Source organism: Cervus elaphus, chromosome 28, assembly GCF_910594005.1.
Source record: "Cervus elaphus chromosome 28, mCerEla1.1, whole genome shotgun sequence".
Lineage (NCBI taxonomy): Eukaryota > Metazoa > Chordata > Mammalia > Artiodactyla > Cervidae > Cervus > Cervus elaphus.
In genome coordinates, this window is record NC_057842.1 from 43146056 (window position 1) to 43163887 (window position 17832).

The 17832-nt window shown below is 44.5% G+C and overlaps 1 protein-coding gene across 3 annotated transcripts in view; it reads right to left on the reverse strand.

Moving 5' to 3' along the window:
* Positions 1-17832, reverse strand: part of ARMC2 (armadillo repeat containing 2) — a 125886-nt gene that overhangs the window by 23575 nt on the left and 84479 nt on the right. For all 3 annotated transcript variants that reach the window (XM_043890065.1, XM_043890068.1, XM_043890066.1), the window contains exon 13: positions 5757-6072. In XM_043890065.1, the coding sequence (XP_043746000.1) occupies positions 5757-6072 (316 nt within the window). The remainder of the gene's footprint in view (positions 1-5756; positions 6073-17832) is intronic.

The window sequence follows — 17832 nt, forward strand, 5'->3', positions numbered from 1 at the left end:
AAAACATATGTAAGACCAGGAACGTTCTCACTTCACATATGAATAATTGCAATAAAATGAAACATGAAGAGCTTTCTTTCTTGACTATCCACAATGATGTGCTCCCAGTCCAGGTATCTGAGGGCAGGTCCTCAGGCTCTCCCCAGGTAGCTACAGTCAGGTGAAGTGATTTGGCCTGCCAACAGATGAGAACTCATCCGGTGGGTTTCAGGCTCCTGCCAGCTCCTCACTAGCCAGAGAGGCTAAAGGTGGTTCTCTGAGCACCCGGTCTCAACATTTAAGAGGCAGAAGAATCACCTGGGGTGGGCGGGAGGACTGAAATGCATATTTCAACCCATCCTGCAGGTAAAGCAAGGTAAGACCCAGAAACTAGAAAAGGAATCCTGATGAGCCCCACAGCTGATTCTGAGGCAGCCGGATCCCTGACTTCTGGGTGGAGAAGAACTGATCCTCCAGATGCAGAAAGAAGACAGGGAGGTACTAGAGTCCAAGTCCTGCAAGGTTTGAAGTTGTTAGAGAAACTCAATTTTTGGAGCAGCTCCATGCAGATTTGCACAGATGGTATAATGTGCAGTCAGCAGCTTGGAAGAGAGTTCTAGACTAATGTGTAGGTTTTGAGTTATCACATGGAAGTGATATGTCACAAGGACAGACCTCAGTCAGAATTTAAGACTCTTGGGAATTCTCTGGTGGTCCAATAGTTAAGAACCACCTTGCGATGCAAGGGGCAAGGGTTTGATCCTTGGTCGGGGAACTCAAAAGCCCATATGCTGCAGAGCAACTAAGCCCATGTGCCCCAACTATTGAGCCCACGCACCACAACTAGAGTCCACACGCTGCAATGAAAGATCCCACACGGTGCCATGAAGATTCCATGTGCCGCAACTAAGACCCAGCACAGCCAAATAAATATTTAAAAATATAAGAATTTAAGAATCCTTAAGATCAGCAACATGTGAGTAACCCTGCCACTTACTAACTTTGTGACTTTTAAAAGTCATTTCATCTCACTGAGCCTGTTTCCTAAATAACAACCTAAATAAATAACAACCTAAAATAATAACCCACTCTCATGTGGCTGCTCACATGAGGGAACAGATGTGAACATGCTTCTTAAACTGGGCAGCTCCAATGGTGATCATTTTGTAATGCATAGAAATAGAGAAGCAATATGCTGTAATCTGGAACTAACATAGTGTTGTAGTTCAATTATATTTCAAAAAACAAATATAGAAAAAAAAAAAAAAAAAAACTACACAGCTCCGTAACAAGGGAAGGCAAAGTCAGTTACAACCCCACACACCACAAGCTATGGTCTGGGGCTCAGTCCCCTCAGCCTTCATGCTCTGTATGTACTTTGTTATGGGCACTTCTCATGAGCTTTTGTGTATACGCCTGATATTCCTCCACGATGTACTCTCTTCCTTGAAAGCAGATACCAACCTACACTTTCCTAAACCTTGTGATGGATGGTGTGTGTGTGTCCCCTTCAAATTCATATGTTGAAGCTCTAACCCCCAAAGTGACTGTATTTGGTGATAGGGCTGGTGAGGTATAAAAGTTAAATGAGGTGGTGAGGTTGGGGCCCTCATCCGATAGGACCGGTGCTCTGATAAGAGGAGGAGGAGACGCCAGAGCTCTCTCCCCGTCGTGTGAGGACACAGTGAGAAGGGGGCCATCCACAAGCCAGCAGAAGGATTCTCACCAGGTATCAACCCTTCTGGAACCTTGACTGGGACGTCCAGCCTACGGGCTGTGAGAAATAGACTTCTATTGTTTAAGCTACCCAATCTGTGGTATTTTGTTACGGCAGTCTGAGCAGACGAAGAAACCTCTTTTTAGATGAGCACGGCACGGACTATCTAGTGAGGTTATACAAAGGGCTAAAGTTCAAAGGTTACCCCAAACATTATTTTCATCAGACATTAAAGCTTCTTTGACAACAACAAAATCTTTCAGAGTCTGGTAAGTAGTGGCAAAGTAGATATCTCTGGATGGCAGTTAATTTCCTTGCACATTGGCAGGCAGAGGTGCCCATGGGAAATGACAGGGCCTAAAAAGTGGGAAGCAGGGGTGCTACGGACTGAACTGTGTCCCTCCCAAATTCATATGTTGAAGCCCCCACCTCCAATGCAGCTTTTAGGAGATAATTAGGGTTAGATGAGATCGTAAGGGTGGAGTCCTTTTCTGATAGAATTGGTGATTTTAGAAGAGGAAGAGAAAGGAAAAATGCAGCCATCGATGAGCCAGGAAGAGAGGCGTCACGGGAACCACGCCAGCACCCTGATCTCAGACTTCCAGTCCCCTGAAGTAAGAAGATAAGTTTCTGTTGTTTGAGTCACAGTCTGTGTTATTTTGTTATGGCATCCTGAGGAGATTAAGGCAGGTTTGGGTGCTTAGCATTAGGGTGCTGCTGTAACAATTACCTAAAAATATGGAGGCAGCTTTGGAATTGAGTAATGGGTGGAGGCTGGAGGAGTTCTGAGGGGCATGCTAGAAATATGGATATTAAAGGTTGTAAAATAAAATTTATATTTTATGGCAAGATAGGAAAAATTTAAACATAACAACTCTTCTTTGGCCTCTCTCTCCTCACTGTGCTTTGGGTATCTGCCAAACCTCTCCCTCAGTAGGAATATCTGCTCAACCATAAAGAGCAACATTCTCCTAGCATCAAGACAAGTCCCTCCTTAAAAGACAATAGTCCTTCTTGACCTTGTAAGGTGTCACATGACATGCCAGGATGATGCTTAGATCTGGAAAATGTAAACTGTCAATAATATATCATTGATGTAGAGCCCTCTGTCTCAAAAAATCTTATACAACTGTGCCTTGATTTCCAACCAGTGGAAAAGTTCTCAAGAGCTTTCCGAGATGTTCTTCCTGGGTTACAATCCTCAAATTTGGCTTGAATAAAATTTCCCAATTCTTTCTTAGATTCACTGATTAACTTTTCATTGACAACATGATTCTGGCAAAGGGTGAAAGACAAGAGAAAGCTTCCATCTTCTTAGAGAACACAGAAATAGTCATGAGTACAATGCTGTTAGAGAAATGGACATAAAGGCCACTCTGGCAAAGTCTCAGATGGAAAGGAGGAACATATCATTGGAACTGCAGGAAAGCAGATCCTTGTTCTATGTGGCAAAGAACTTGGCTGAATTGTGTTCTAGTGTTTTGTAGAAAGTCTAACTTGCAAGCAATGATATTGGATGTTTAGCTAAGATTTCCAAGCAGAGTGTTTAAGGAGAGGCTTGGCACTTCCTGACTGCTTATATTAGCATGTAAGAAGTGAGGGATGGGCTTCCCTGATACCTCAGTTGGTAAAGAATCTACCTGCAATGGAGGATACCCCAGTTTGATCCCTGGATTGGGAAGATCCCCTGGAGAAGGGATAGGCTATCCACTCCAGTATTCTTGGGTTTCCCTTGTGACTCAGTTGGTAAAGAATCCGCCTGCAATGCCGGAGACCTGAGTTCAATCCCTGGGTTGGGAAGATCCCCTGGAGAAGGGAAAGGCTACCCACTCCAGTATTCTGGCCTAGAGAATTCCATGGACTATACAGTCCATGGGGTTGCAGACTCAGACACAACTGAGCGACTTAAATTTTCACTTTCACTTCAGAGAGGGATGAATTGAAGAAGGAACCTTCAAGCAACAGGAGCGAGAACTTGAAGACTTGGAAACTTCTCAGCCTGTCCATATTGCAAGAAATAAGAAAGCGTGTACAAGAGGGAACACCACATGTGTGGTGGTCTTATTATCACTCAGTACAGAGTTTCAGAGATTATGTGAGCAGAAGCACTGCCAGTCTGAACTGAAGGGGGCAGAGACAGGACCGAGTGAAAGAAGCCGTCAGACTCCTTGGACTTGACAGGACAGACTGTGGAGCTACTTAGTTGGGAATATGCACTATTCTGCAAGTAGAGGAGAGAATGTCCCCAGCAGTGATTCAGAGATCACCAGGGCCACTGCCTCCATTTCAGCAGGTCACACTGGTCTTCATCCCAAAGCCTTAAGGGCAAGACTGCCCTGCAGAGCCCTGGTGGCCTAACCGACAGAGCTGTTGGAGGCAGGGCCACTGCCCCCGTGGGTCTGGAGCGAACAGCATGTAACCAAAGAGGATTATTCTCAAGCCTTAAGATCTTATGGAATTCACCTCACTAGGCTTGGGACTCGGAGAAGGCAATGGCACCCCACGCCAGTACTCTTGCCTGGAAAATCCCATGGACGGAGGAGCCTGGTAGGCTGCAGTCCATGGGGTCTTGAAGAGTCGGACATGACTGAGCGACTTCACTTTCACTTTTCACTTTTATGCACTGGTGAAGGAAATGGCAACCCACTCCAGTGTTCTTGCCTGGAGAATCCCAGGGATGGGGTCGCACAGAGTCGGACACGACTGAAGTGACTTAGCAGCAGCAGCAGTAGGCCTGGGACTTGGTGGGGACACATCACACTTCCCTTTTTTCCCATTTCTCTCTTTTGGAATAGGACCATCTATACTGTGCTGGTCCTGCCATCCTGTTTTGTATATAACTTGTCTGGTTTCTCAGGTTCAAGCAGGAAAGGAATTGTTCCTTAGGATGTCTCATATCTCACAACTCATGATAGCTGATTTAGATGATATTTCAATGAGATCTGGGACTTTAGACTTCAGAGTTGATGCTGAAATTAATTAACAACTTTTGGGGCTGTTGAGATGGAATGAAAGCATTCTGCACATGGGAAAATTAGGAATCTGGGGTAGGGGGGATCAGAGGTAGGATATTATCAACTGCATTGTGTCCCCTCCCCTAAATTTATATGTTGAAGCCTTAAACCTTAATGTGATTATTTCCAGAGACAGGACTTTTAGGAGGTCAAGTTAAATGAGATCATAAGGGTGGAGTCTGTATCGGATAGGACTGATGGTCTTACAAGAAGAGAAAGGTCATTCTCTCATGTGTACCCACACACACAGAGAAAAAGCCACAGGAGAATGAAGCTACCTGCCAGTCAAGAAGAGGGCTCTCACCAGAACAGAATCAGCTGGCACTCTGATCTTAGAATCCTAGCTTCCAGAGCTGTGAGAAATATGCTTGTGTTGTTTAAGCCACCCAGCCTGCAGTGGTTTGTTATGGCAGCTCCAACTGTCTAATACAGGGGAAAAGATGGGACCTGGAGACTGTAACTGTGGATAATGTAAAAAGCTGAAAAAAAATAAAAAGACAAATAAACTTCAATTATGTGGACTAATCCAGGAAATATCTGGAATTTTAAGCTCTGTGTTAAGTTGGCCAATTTTGATAATTTGATTGGCAAGCTTTTTTTTAATAAAAGTTGTGATATAATTCACATACCATAAAATTCACTCTTTTAAATTGTACAGTTCAGTGGGTTTTAGTAATAATTCTGGCAGCTCAGATGGTAAAGAATCTGCCTGCAATGCAGGAGGCCTGGGTTCGATCCTTGGGTAGGGAAGATCCCCTGGAGAAGGAAATGGCAACCCACTCCAGCATTCTAACCTGGGAAAACCCATGTACAGAGGAGCCTAACTGGCTATAGTCCATGTGGACACAAGAGTTGGACTCGACTTATGATTTCAGGAGGAGGTATTACTATTTTTTTTTTCCTTTTTTAAAAAGCTGGATTACTTTTGAGGCAGTTCTGAACAGAAGACAAATGAATCTCCTGTCACAACTGAGAAGGCTCATTAAAGCGAGCAGGTTGTGCTGCTAAAACCCTCACAGAACCCCACCTAAGGCCGTGTTTCTTACCCAGTGTGGCGAGGAGAAGGCCGACGATGTGCGAGTGGGCGGCGATGGCCGGGCCCACGCCAGGGTGGATGGCCAGGTTGGCGAGCACACGGGTCAGTTTGATGAGCACGTCCTCGGCCTGGGCCGGCCTCGGTGCCTTGGCACGCTCATCTCCTTCCCCCCAGTGCTTCCCAGAATGCAGATCCAGTTTGTAGAACGTGTGGAATAAAGACAGCAGAGTTGGGATGCTCCCTTTCTCCTTGGAAAACTGCTCGCGAGCCTGGTTGTTTTTCGCTGTCAGGTTGCCGAGAATAAAAACAATGCGAACAACTAAATCCTACAATAAATTAAAGACAAAGAGTTATGAGAGCAAAGGGGCTGGGACAAGTTGTTGGGAAGAGGACAGTATTTAATTAATTCATGATTTAATTAATAATAAGATGGAACACGTCTGGTTTCTGCTGACTTGTACAGTATTTGATTCCCAGGATTGGTGCAAAGTGACAGAGGAGATTAAAAGCATTTGGCAGCAATGAAAGAATACAAACTGATTGATGCTGTTAGCAAGGTCTATTAACTTCAGATCTTTCATATGAAATTCAGGCTGGCTTTTTTTTTTTTTCTTCAGAAAACAATTAGTTGAGTGAGATGACATTACTAACACTGTGTTATATAAATCTAAGTCTTGACACAAACAGATTTCTTGAGCACCCAAATCTTTTCCTAAAAGTTCACCTCCTGCTCAAGTACTGTGTTTCTAAAAATGGGGTGTCTGTTCCATAGGGGCAGTCAGTTTGTGTTACATCAGACTTTCTCAGCCAGGGCACTGCTAACTTTGGGGGTTGGATAATTCTTTGTTATGGGGGGCTGTTTATGTTTAGTGGCACCCCTAACCTCTCCTACTACATACCAGAAGCACTTCCTCACATACCACAACCAAAAATGTTTCAATGTCCCGTGGGGGCAAAATTGCCCGCAGATGAAAACCACTATTACAGAGTATTTACCACTTTAAAGTAGTATTTGTTTTTCTTGAGCAGGGTAGTGGTTACTTTGCAGGAAGGGGGACCCCTTCCAGGGCCCGAAACTGGGCTCTTGTCTAACACTCAGAAATGAATTGTCCGAGGGGACACATGTGCTGACAAAGCAAGAGGTTTTATTGGAAAAGGGCACCCGGGCGGAGAGCAGGAAGGTAAGGGAACCCAGGAGAACTGCTCTGTCAAATGGCTTGCAGTCTTGGGTTTTATGGTGATGGGATTAGTTTCCGGGTTGTCCTTAGCCAGTCATTCTGACTCAGAGTCCTTCCTGGTGGTGCACGCCTTGTTCAGCCAAGATGGATGCCCGAGAGAAGGATTCTGGGAGGTGGTCGGACAGGTGCGTCTCCTTTTGACCTTTCCCAAACTCTTCTGGTTGGTGGAGGCTTATTAGTTCCCTGTTCCTTACCAGGACCTCCTGTTGTAAAACAACTCATGCAAACAGTTACTATGGTGCCTGGCCAGGGTGGGCGGTTTCAATCACTGTGCTTCCTTCAACAGTTACATGGCTGATGCTTTTATAACTACTTGCTAAATGGTACATATATGTTTTATGCACTTTTCTGTATATAAGCCATTGTTGCTGTTTAGTCGCTAAGTTGCATAGGACTCTTTGCAACCCAATGAACCATGCAAGGCTCCTCTGTCCATGGGATTTCACAGGCAAGAAGACTGGAGTGGGCTGTCATTTCCTTCTCCGGTATATAAGCTATATTTAATAACAGATAAACGTTTCTTTAAAATCTCAGCTGAACAGATCACCAGCCCAGGTGGGATGCATGAGACGGGTGCTCGGGCCTGGTGCACTGGGAAGTCCCAGAGGAATCGGGTGGAGAGGGAGGTGGGAGGGGGGATCGGGATGGGGAATACATGTAACTCCATGGCTGATTCATGTCAATGTATGACAAAACCCACTGCAATGTTGTGAAGTAATTAGCCTCCAACTAATAAAAATAAATGAAAAAAATAAAAAAATAAAATAAAATCTCAGCTGAGAACAGTTTATGACCGAACAAGAAACAGAAGCAACTGTGCTCTTAATTTGACAACAGTGGGCAGACAGACCAGTTCTGTTGTTAAAGAAACACTTGCTGAGGGGCTACAACTAGCCAGGTCGCTGACACTCATCATGCAAGTGCTGTTTACAGACAAGACACGGGCTTGGAGAAGCTGCCCCTGTCACAGCCAGTGAGGGTGGAGTTAGAATTTGAACCCTGATTCCCCAGACCTGGAGTCTGGTACACTAGCGCCTCCGAAGTAGCTAGTTATTTACCTCCTCCTCTGCCTTGCCTGTTTTCTGAGCAGTAAAGGAATTCTCTCCTTTCAAATGCAAATATAAGGAGGAATTCCACAAACCCTACCTTATCAGATCTGTAGTTAGCAGCAGCCTTAAGGAACTGGGACAGAGGGCAAAGGGCTGGGCTGGTTTTTCTCCAGGTGGGACCTGGGGGATGGGAGCAGCCCCAGCACTGCGTGTGGCCTAAAGAGTGGAGGATCCAGGACAAAGGGCAAGATGCTGGGGCTTGCCTGGGTCTGCTCTGCCAATACCAACTTGTTCCTGCTTGTTCTTGAAAATGTTTTCCCTGGCCCTGGTGGAGAAGCAGCCAGGCTGCTGCCTGTGCAGCTGCGAACCATTTGCCAAACATTAAGAAAGGACAGAGTCTAACACGATGGGCACTGGCCCAGGAGAGCGTTCACACCCAGAAAAACCTCAGCTGGGCAGTGTGCAACCCATCATGCAGGTGGTCCAGGCAGGCGACTCTCTCCTGCCCCCACCACGCTGGGGTCTGGGGGAATACACACATACACAAACAAGGATGAGGCAAGGGGCTCTGAAGAGTTTGCCATCTACTTGAGAAGACAAGGCTAATAATGAGTGGAGAAACTGCAAAGACTGAAAGGGCTAAGGAAGAAACTAGACACCCAAGGGGATTATTATGGTTCCCAGCTAGAGAGCCAGGCAGCCTGGGTCATGCTTCACTTGGCCTTTCTGTGTCTCGATTAACTCGTCTGTAAAATGGGGAAAACACTGTGATGCAAAATTAAATGAGACAAAACAGATAAAGCACAGACTGCAGTGAGTAATGATTCGGGCACTGTTCTGAATCCTTTACTATCAGTAAAATATTCGTAGCATTAACCTACGTGGGCAAGACCAGTGGTCTAAGAGGAGTCTAGATAAGAGGAGGCTCAGCGAACAGGGGGTGGCAGCGGGAGAGGTTAGCAAAGTTAACGACCATGATGTTGAGTTCAGCCTTGATAAATGAATAAAAGCAGATATGTGGTGTGGAGGATAGGTGAGCTGACACTGGCAGGAGGAGCATGTCTTGAGAAAGAATACCTGGGGTGGTCCCTTTCCGGGTCTGGGGTCACCTTGTCTGTCTCTGATCACCAGACAGCTCCCTAAAGAAGCTGAAGCAGGTAGGTCTTAAATCTAAAGCGAGCTCACAAAGTTGTGCTATAAAACTCCAGTTTCCCTTCACGTGAAGCCAGTGGTGACTTCATGTCATTCCCCGTGGGGCAGGCCTCTCCCTGGGCTCTGGAAAGAGAGTACTCCCCCTCCCTGGTCACACCCAACAGCAAAGCAGACCATTTTCCAACCTAGACAGAGGCTGTTTCTGAGAACTAGGCTCCTTGAAGGAAAATTCCACTGTGTTTTCTAAACTGAGGAGCATGAGTTTTTCCCATAAACTCTGATACACAATTTCTGATTAAAGACACTCTGCACTAGCCCTACCTCTGAAAATTGTAATAATTACTATTATTACTAACAGTAGTAGCAGCAACTAATAGTCTCTGTTAATGATGCACCAATCACTGTTCCAAGCACCAAGGTACACAAATTAACTCATTCTCTGAAGCGACCATTTGCAGTTCCTTAATTTGAACAAAATGTTCCCAGTCTCCACAATCCAGATAGCCACCTCCCTCATGCCTTAGGCAGTAGTTATGGCCAACATTTCTAGACTTCCCGGTGTTCCCTGGACTTGCTCTTATTTCCACAAAAGCACATTAAGCAAGACAGGAAAGACATGATCAGTGTTTTTAAATGACTTCTTAAAGCACACAATAAATAGCTGCATTCTGTTGGCTAAATCATCAAGAGAATTGATTAATTTACCTCCTAAGATTTGTCTTCTGAGGATGCTAGACCTCTCCCTCTCTTGCTAGCTCTGCCACTTCACCTCTACCTCCAATGTTTGTTTTTCTGGTTGGTCTAGCTCAGAAGACTTCTCTGGCCCTGTACCACCTCCAACTGTCACTGCTGATTTGCTGACCAGATCTCTGGCTGCAGGTAAAAGGAGGTTTCCCTCTAGGTCCTCATTCTTCAAAATTCAAATGACCAAAAAAAAAAAAAAAAAAATTCAAATGACCTCTACCCACCATCACATTTGGTCCCACCTGGGAAGACTGGGTGCTGCTTTTCCTGCTTGAAAACTTCCCTCAGGCCCCTGCTACTTTTAAAATTCTTTGATTCAAATATCTCTGTGGGTCCTAATATGGCACAGGTTATTAAGCCTGACATGGGGATAAGAAACTCTCGGCTTTAGGGCAGGAAGAGTTAATGCTGCCGCAGTGCCTCTCTCCCTGCCTTCAGATGGAAAAAGGAGGGGGTGGTTCCTGGCAGCAGTGGTGCCAACTGAAGGATGGCATGCAGAATCAACAAATGGGCTGGCAGATTGCACTGTGTGCACCACCAAACTTCCAGCAACTGCTACGCTTGCTGCTTCTGTCCCCTTTCTCAGGGTTGTCTAAAGCATCGTCTTCTTTTTCTCCCCCCAACCCTTCTCAAATATGTTCTCCACGAATCTCGAGAAAGAATGGAATAGGCCAGAAGAGGAGCAGGCTCACAGGCGGCTGGCAGAGGTGGTGTTTCCTGACCCCCCTGCCAGTGCTTGTCTGGACTCATTGGGAATCCTGAACGAGGGGGCTGAGCAAGAAGGCCCCTTGGCTCCCCACGGGTGGTCTGTACTCTGTGCAGTACCCGGCATCTGAACGGTGTTACCGTGAGGTTGTTTAATGTTCCACAGCCCAATCAAGCTCTACCAAATATCACTTAATTAAAATCCTACAAAGATTTGAAAAATTACACAAAGGCCAAGATCATCAATTTGCAGAGAAACAACTCGCAAAAAAACAATTTCATCATCGTGCCATTCTCCTTTGAGGTACACAGCCTCTCCTTTATTCTAAGACAGTATCTGAGAACCACCTATAAATCAACACTGTTATATAGCCTTTTTGTTAAACTGAACACAAAGTTGCATGTTCAGACCACAACTATGTAGTTTTGAAACAGCAAAATGAAGATGAATCAGGAGAATCTTTTTTTTTTTTTTTTCCAGAAGGCAATCTAGTATAACCAGTTCACATTGATCTTCTAATTTTGCTTAAAAAGGAATCAGCCCAGCAACAGCTCTGGCCAACCAGAGCTCAGACAGGTTCACATACTGGACGAAGCCTGACCTCAACTGTGCGTCCCAGGTATAGCCGGTAGAAGGCTGAATGTTCTCTTTAGTTTAGCATAAGCTGTGCCCTCATGAGCAAACATGTTACTCAATCTGAATGGGCTCCACATGCCTGTAAATCAAATTACTTTACCTGGAACAAAACAAGGAGCAGGACACTGCTGAACAGAGTGGTCTCTGTCAAGTTCCAGCAACAGCCTCTGTGTTGACTGTTATTTTCCATGTGAGAAACACTGGCCTAAAGTCAATGAAGGAGACTTCTCCCTACCCAGAGATGTAGAAACTGAGGCTTCAAGAGGCTCCCTGGCCCCAGAGTCCCACACTGGTGAAGAGAAGAGGCAGGACTTGGACCATCACTTCTGCACTCACAGATGGATTCCCAAACCACTTCAGCCCTCCTCCTCATTCCCATGACCCTCGTCTTCCCCAGGCTCAGCCCCAGAGGCATCTTCTATCCTTCCCTCTCGCACTCGGTCACCAAGTTCCCTCCCCTCTGTCATCTCAAAATCTCCCCTGACCCCAACTTCCCACACCCACTCTGGCTAACCCAGTCTGTAGACTCTTGTCAGAGATCCTTGATGGGCTCCTCCCTCTGTGACCAAGGTTAACACCACTTCTAGAAGTACAGTTCTTACATCACCCCCTTGCTCAAAATCATCCACTGCCTATAAAATGCCAAAGCCAGCATCTAATTACCATCCAGCCCCACGTGACCACTTCTGCCATTACCTCACATTACTCCCCACCCACTGTCCATTCCTCCCTGACTCCACACCCTTCCTACCCACAGAACCTTAAAATAACCCATGTGCATAATGTTGACCATGGGGGAAGGAACCATATCAAGATGTCACAGAAAGAATCAACTATATTCAGCAGGCTCCATTACTTACTTTAGAGAATACTTCTCCTAAGTCAAGGAAAACATTTTAGAAAGACATTCAAAAATGGGTTGAAATTGAAGGGGTTGTAAATGTGCTCAAAATTGGAACCCTCCTTTAACCGGAAAATTAAACTCATCAAGAATGCCCTCTTTAAATTTTGGTTAGAAACTTCTCAGGCAATCTGGATCTGAGAGCTCAATCAGGATTTGCAATTTGCAACATTTACCCAACTTCCCACCCTCAGACAAAACTCCAATGTTAATTGAGCTTACAGGTGGCTTGAAGAACAGATAAATTTTACCCATTGGGAAGACAGACTACAGTGCTGCAGAAATGCTAATTAACCCCAGGCTACTGAAAGTGGGTCAACAGTTTGCCCAAGTGCTGAGCCATACAAATCAGAAGAATCTGAGATGTTGGAGGCTCAAAACCAGAATCGAAGTAGAAAATCACTTAAAAATCACAAGAGATTATACTTGATGCTTTCATCCATCTGTCCATCCCACCACCATCCCTTTACTGAGCGCCTACTGTATGCTTCTGAACGCGGCTATCACTCAAAAGCACCAGGGCAATGCTAGAATTTCACTGGGCTCTGTTCTTTTTTTTTTTTTAAGTCAACAGACATAAATCAGGCATTTGGGTTCTGTGCTGAGTCGGAGAGGGTGGGCGGGAAGAGCCAGCTCCACAAGGGCAAAGCAGCAGGAGCTGGAAAGAATGAACAAGCTCAGGGCTTTTTGTGCCGCCCGCCCGGTCAGGGGTGCAGACCGAGGCCAAGGCCGAAAAAAGGAGTGAGCTCAGCCAAACGCTCACAGCACCCACTGGGAATGTGGCTGCCGAGGGGCTGGGAAGACAGCCACAGGGCTCTCCTGCCAGGCTGGAGGCGGAGGGCGAGCAGGGAGCCAAGTCACCATATAAAGGCGCCGGGGGAAGGGGTGGAGGTGCCTCCCTCGCCAATCGTCTGCAGCCCCAAAGAGGATGGAGGGGGCAGAAAGGTCGCGCTATCCTCTGGCCTGCCGCTCAGCTGTGGTTGCAATGGAGAAGAACAGCTCCAAAAGGGGCCAATATTTTTTGCTTTCAGCCCTAAGCTCTCCAGACATTCTGGGTCCTGTTTTCAACACCAGGATGCCTGAGCACTCTGAATCAGACGGCGTTCACATGCCTGAAGACAGCCGCTTGCCCTGGATGAGAGAGGCTGAGCTTAAAAAGCAGCACAAGCTCGGACACGCTGGGGGATTCCCAGACAGTGTTCTCTGAGGCTGACATTGCCCCGCACCAGGAAGTTCTGTTTCACAAAAGCAACACAAGAAACTGAATGTATCTGAAAGTGGGGAGGGGTAGACAGATAGCTGTTTAATGGCCAGGAGTGATGGGAATGTAGATAAAGGTTATTTGGGGGGGGGGGGGTACTGTGACCTTTGCAAAACATTGCCAGTCTTATAAGTCTTATTTGAGGGATTTTACCTGATCTCCTGCCCAGTAGATATTTATAGAAGAAATGGGGGGAAATCGTTTTGCGCGTGCTCCCAAAAAAAACAAACCCAAACATATTTTGGTGAGCTGCTAAATGTGGCGACGCTGATGTCAGAGGCACCCCTGAGGGAGGTCTGCTTTGCAAGGCTGCCACAGACCCCGCTCACGCCTTCCACACTGGGCCCATCTGCTTGCACATTTGGTTGTACCAAATGCAGTTTACACCATAAAGCATACAATATGTGCATCGTTCTTAAATGAGATTTGTCATTTAACTGAATTTCGGTCAGCATTTTAAATAGATACATTTCTTTGTGCTCTAGTCTAACTTACAAACTGCACCCAGGCTGACTGCAGTGCTGTGTTTGGGTCTCAGTTTTTGTGTGTGTGGGAACTGGGAGTTACCAGTTAGACCATGGATCCTGGACAAATCAACCTCGGAGACAGACATGAGCCAAAGAAGTTCCCCTTGTTCTCCCTGAGAAAGTCCTTTGTGAGAGCTGGGAGGAGTGGATGCCTTTTCTCTGAGACTGTTGATGAAACCCTTGGCGTGTACCACAGCCATCCTATTCTGACAAGGCCGCTGTCACTGAAGGGCTATGGGTGGGCAGAGTTGTTGTGAACCCAACCATGTGCTATTTAAAGTGAACAGATTGTCCTCAGCTTTGTTGCAAACTTAACAAAGGTTAGCTATGGAGATATACTGAAATTTCTCAAGGCAGAAACAAAATTTGGTGGTTGCTTCATTAGCAAATGAATCCAGAACAACTTGTGGCTTGTCTAACTGAGGATGATGAATCCTCCCTTCCGCTGCCAGTTCAAGGGTGGCCAGGGCTCACTTTTCCTGAGTAGCCCAGTGTGACCAGTGTCTGAAGCCCCATTAGTGCAATGGCCGAGTTATCAGACTGGGTTTGGTCTCGGCGCCATCTGTTTTGACACAAGCCTGGCAGAGAAAATCCCTGGAAGGGTCGAACGACCCATCTCATTTTCTCTGGCTAAGAAAGTGCTCCGCGGCTACCCTGTGCCTCAGCAAAAGGCACAAGGCAGGCGGTTATCACCACTCACTGGGGAAACCTACACCAACTCCTGGCACGGCTTGCTGATTTGGTTCTTACTTTGTAAGGGAGATTCATTTTCAGCCACATGCCTGAAGATGAAGATTGACCCTGTGCGGCTACTTTGATTAATCACTTTAAAATCTCTTGAGGATTTGTGGAAAACCCTCCGCTGTCAGTATCGGGGAAAACAATTTGTTTTTAAGGGGCCATCTTAATAATTTACACCACAGGTTCCCACACCTGCTCTTCACCTGAGGTGCCTATTAAAAACAGGTTCTCGGGCCCTGCCCCAGACCTGAATCAGGCTCTCCCAGGGTGAGGCCTGAGAACCTGTATCTTTAAAACTCCCCAAGTTTAGGAAACAATGATTCGATGATTCAAATCAAGAAGGAATTCGGTATTTCACCACCTTAATACCTACTGTTTTTATACCATGTTTAAAAACTATGAATCCATGTTTCTTGTAAATAATTCTCACAACACAGATGGGTAGAAAATAAAGGTGAAAATGCTCCCCCCACCACCTTTCATTATCAACTGACCTAATAACTGAGACAGATTAAGGACACTGCAAAAAGACCAATTTTCATATGCTGAAGTCAGCCTTTTCCTTGAAAAGAGATGAATATGAATAAGGTGTGAAAAAAAAAAAAACAGGAAAAAATTTTTTACTTTTGACATTTTCTCACTTTTTCTTTTTTTCCCTTTAATGGAATACAACACCAGATGGGGGAGGAAATATTCCACTTCTCCCAGCAGTCATCAGCTTTGGTGCTACCTGGTTCCAAGCAGGATCTCCCCCTGGTGGACGGGGGAGGCAGCTGGCCACAGTTTCCTGCTAAGCTCCTCACCTGGTTGATAAAAAAAACACTCAAAGAGGCGTGTGCAGGTGACAGTTCATTTATCACTAGAGAGGGGTTTTCTTTTTTTGAGATTTTTGTTTCTATGTTCTTCAAAAATACAGAGTCATAACATGATTAAATTTAAAAATAAGTCCCAGAAAAATGAAATCTCTGCCAATTGTCAATGTAGCCTTCAAACTTTTAAGACAAAGGCAAAGCTAACCTCTCAGGACAAAGAGAAGGGCTACAGACTGGTTACTGAGTCCCTGGGTGATAGCTCTGTACACTAAGAGACTATCACGCGTCCAAAGTGTGCATGTGTCTATAATCCAAGTTAGCCTTGGAGAAACATTTCCTAGAACTGAAACAAAAATAGTTCTAGGAAGTAATAATTCCAGTTTAAAAGTTGCTGGAGGACTGGGGTACATTTCAAAGATCAGTTCAAAAGTCTCAATGTCCAAGTAAACCTCAGGTGGAGTAAAATCTGAGCCACCAAAGATAAATACACTCACATCAGGATGTGGTGTGCGGTTTCTGTTTCTGGAAATCACTTCTATCTCTCGGGAAAGAGGAAAAACAAATCTTATCCAACTAGTCACCTGGGCCAAGGGGAACAGGAACCTAAGATGCTGTGCTGGTCTGAAGTAATTTAAGTCCAGCATTTCTGTTTTGCTGCTGTGTATGGCAGCCCATCAACATGAAAAATGTGGGGAAAATTATTATTTCCTCCTCCAAAGTAGGAAGAGGAAAGTAAATATTTAAGGAAGAAGTATTAGAGGACTAGAAAAAAACTATTGTATAATACTTTACAGATTCCAAAGCATTTCACATATGCAAAATTCATTCTTTCAGCACTTATCATGAGTCTGGTATGCCAAGAATCATCTCAGGTCTATAAAGACAAAGTCTGTGTCCTTAGGGAATCCCAATAGTGCATAAGGCAGTTACACAAATGATAACCATTTAGAGAATCACAAAAGAAATATTTACAAAGATCTCTGAGAGCTTTTGGTTAACGATTTTAGGAAGTGGTTGGGACACATAACTATTTCCTTGTAGCCTGAACAATTTCCCTGCTCTTCTAAAGCATTCTGGATTTGAGGAAAATGTAAAATATATATATTTTTCCTTACTAGAAAATATCAAAGATGATTCAAAACTGTAATATTTCCTTCTTTTGCATAAGTAAAAGACAATATAGAGTCAAAGTATAATTTATAAAAAGTTAACTTGGCTCTCATAGAAATATAAAATGAACACATTAAGAGAATTATTTATCTCATTAATGAGGGAAGCCAATACAATGGTAAAGCGGGCTCGAAGAACAAGAACTGGGTGTTTACAAGCATTAAAAAGAATGTTAGAATAACATTACTAGGTTAGAATCATACCTGGCTAATGACCTTAAGGTAACAAACCATAACTCTGAGGTTATCTTGTCTACCAGAGAAAAAATCTACAAATTAATGTGTAACTTTATAGTGTCTGGGTTCTAATCAAATAGTAAACAGCAAGTTTAAACAAAGATATATTCTCCTTGGGAATTAAGCCCTGTTGGTTAAACAGTGCCCCAGAATGACTTTGTCAGAATATATGGGCTCCTACCCCACACTCTAGCTCTAAGTTTTGGATGATTTTTCTTAATAATAGTGAAACAGTTAAGGTCAGAAACATACTGCTTGGGTCCTCAGCTCTGACCATACTAACTGGGTGTACTAGCTACATTAAAGGCTTTAAAATCACGCATGTAGTATGTAACATTTGGGGACTGGCTTTTTTCACTCAGCATAGTTGGAGACTTATCCAGGATACAGTATATATAAATAGTTCAGTCCTTTTTTAATGCTGAATAGTATTCCATGGCATAGATATCCCACAGTTTGCTTAGCCATTTATCCAGAGAAGGACATTTGGTTGTTTCTAGTTTTTGACTATTACAAATAGAGCTGCTACAAACCTTTAAAAAATAAAAATTAAATGATACACTGATGAGGAAAAACTTGGCTGGTCTTAGAAGGCTTCATAGAGAAAGGAACACAAGAGCCACACCTTAAATATGAACTGGCTTCTGAAGATGAGAACAGTCGAGAGAAATTACATCTAAAGTCCCTCAGGCTCTTCTCACTCAGAACCTATTCAAAGTCAGTATTTAGACTCTTCAGGTGTTACTTTTAAGAAGGTTGGTTATGAGGTTCCCCTACTAATTACAAATAATTGCAAAAGACAGGTAATGATTACCAAAGCAAAGTTAATAACAATGGAAAGGGAGAGAGAAATCTACACAAAGACGACACAGACATTTAAAGAAGTTTATGAATAGACTCATGCTCCCAATGT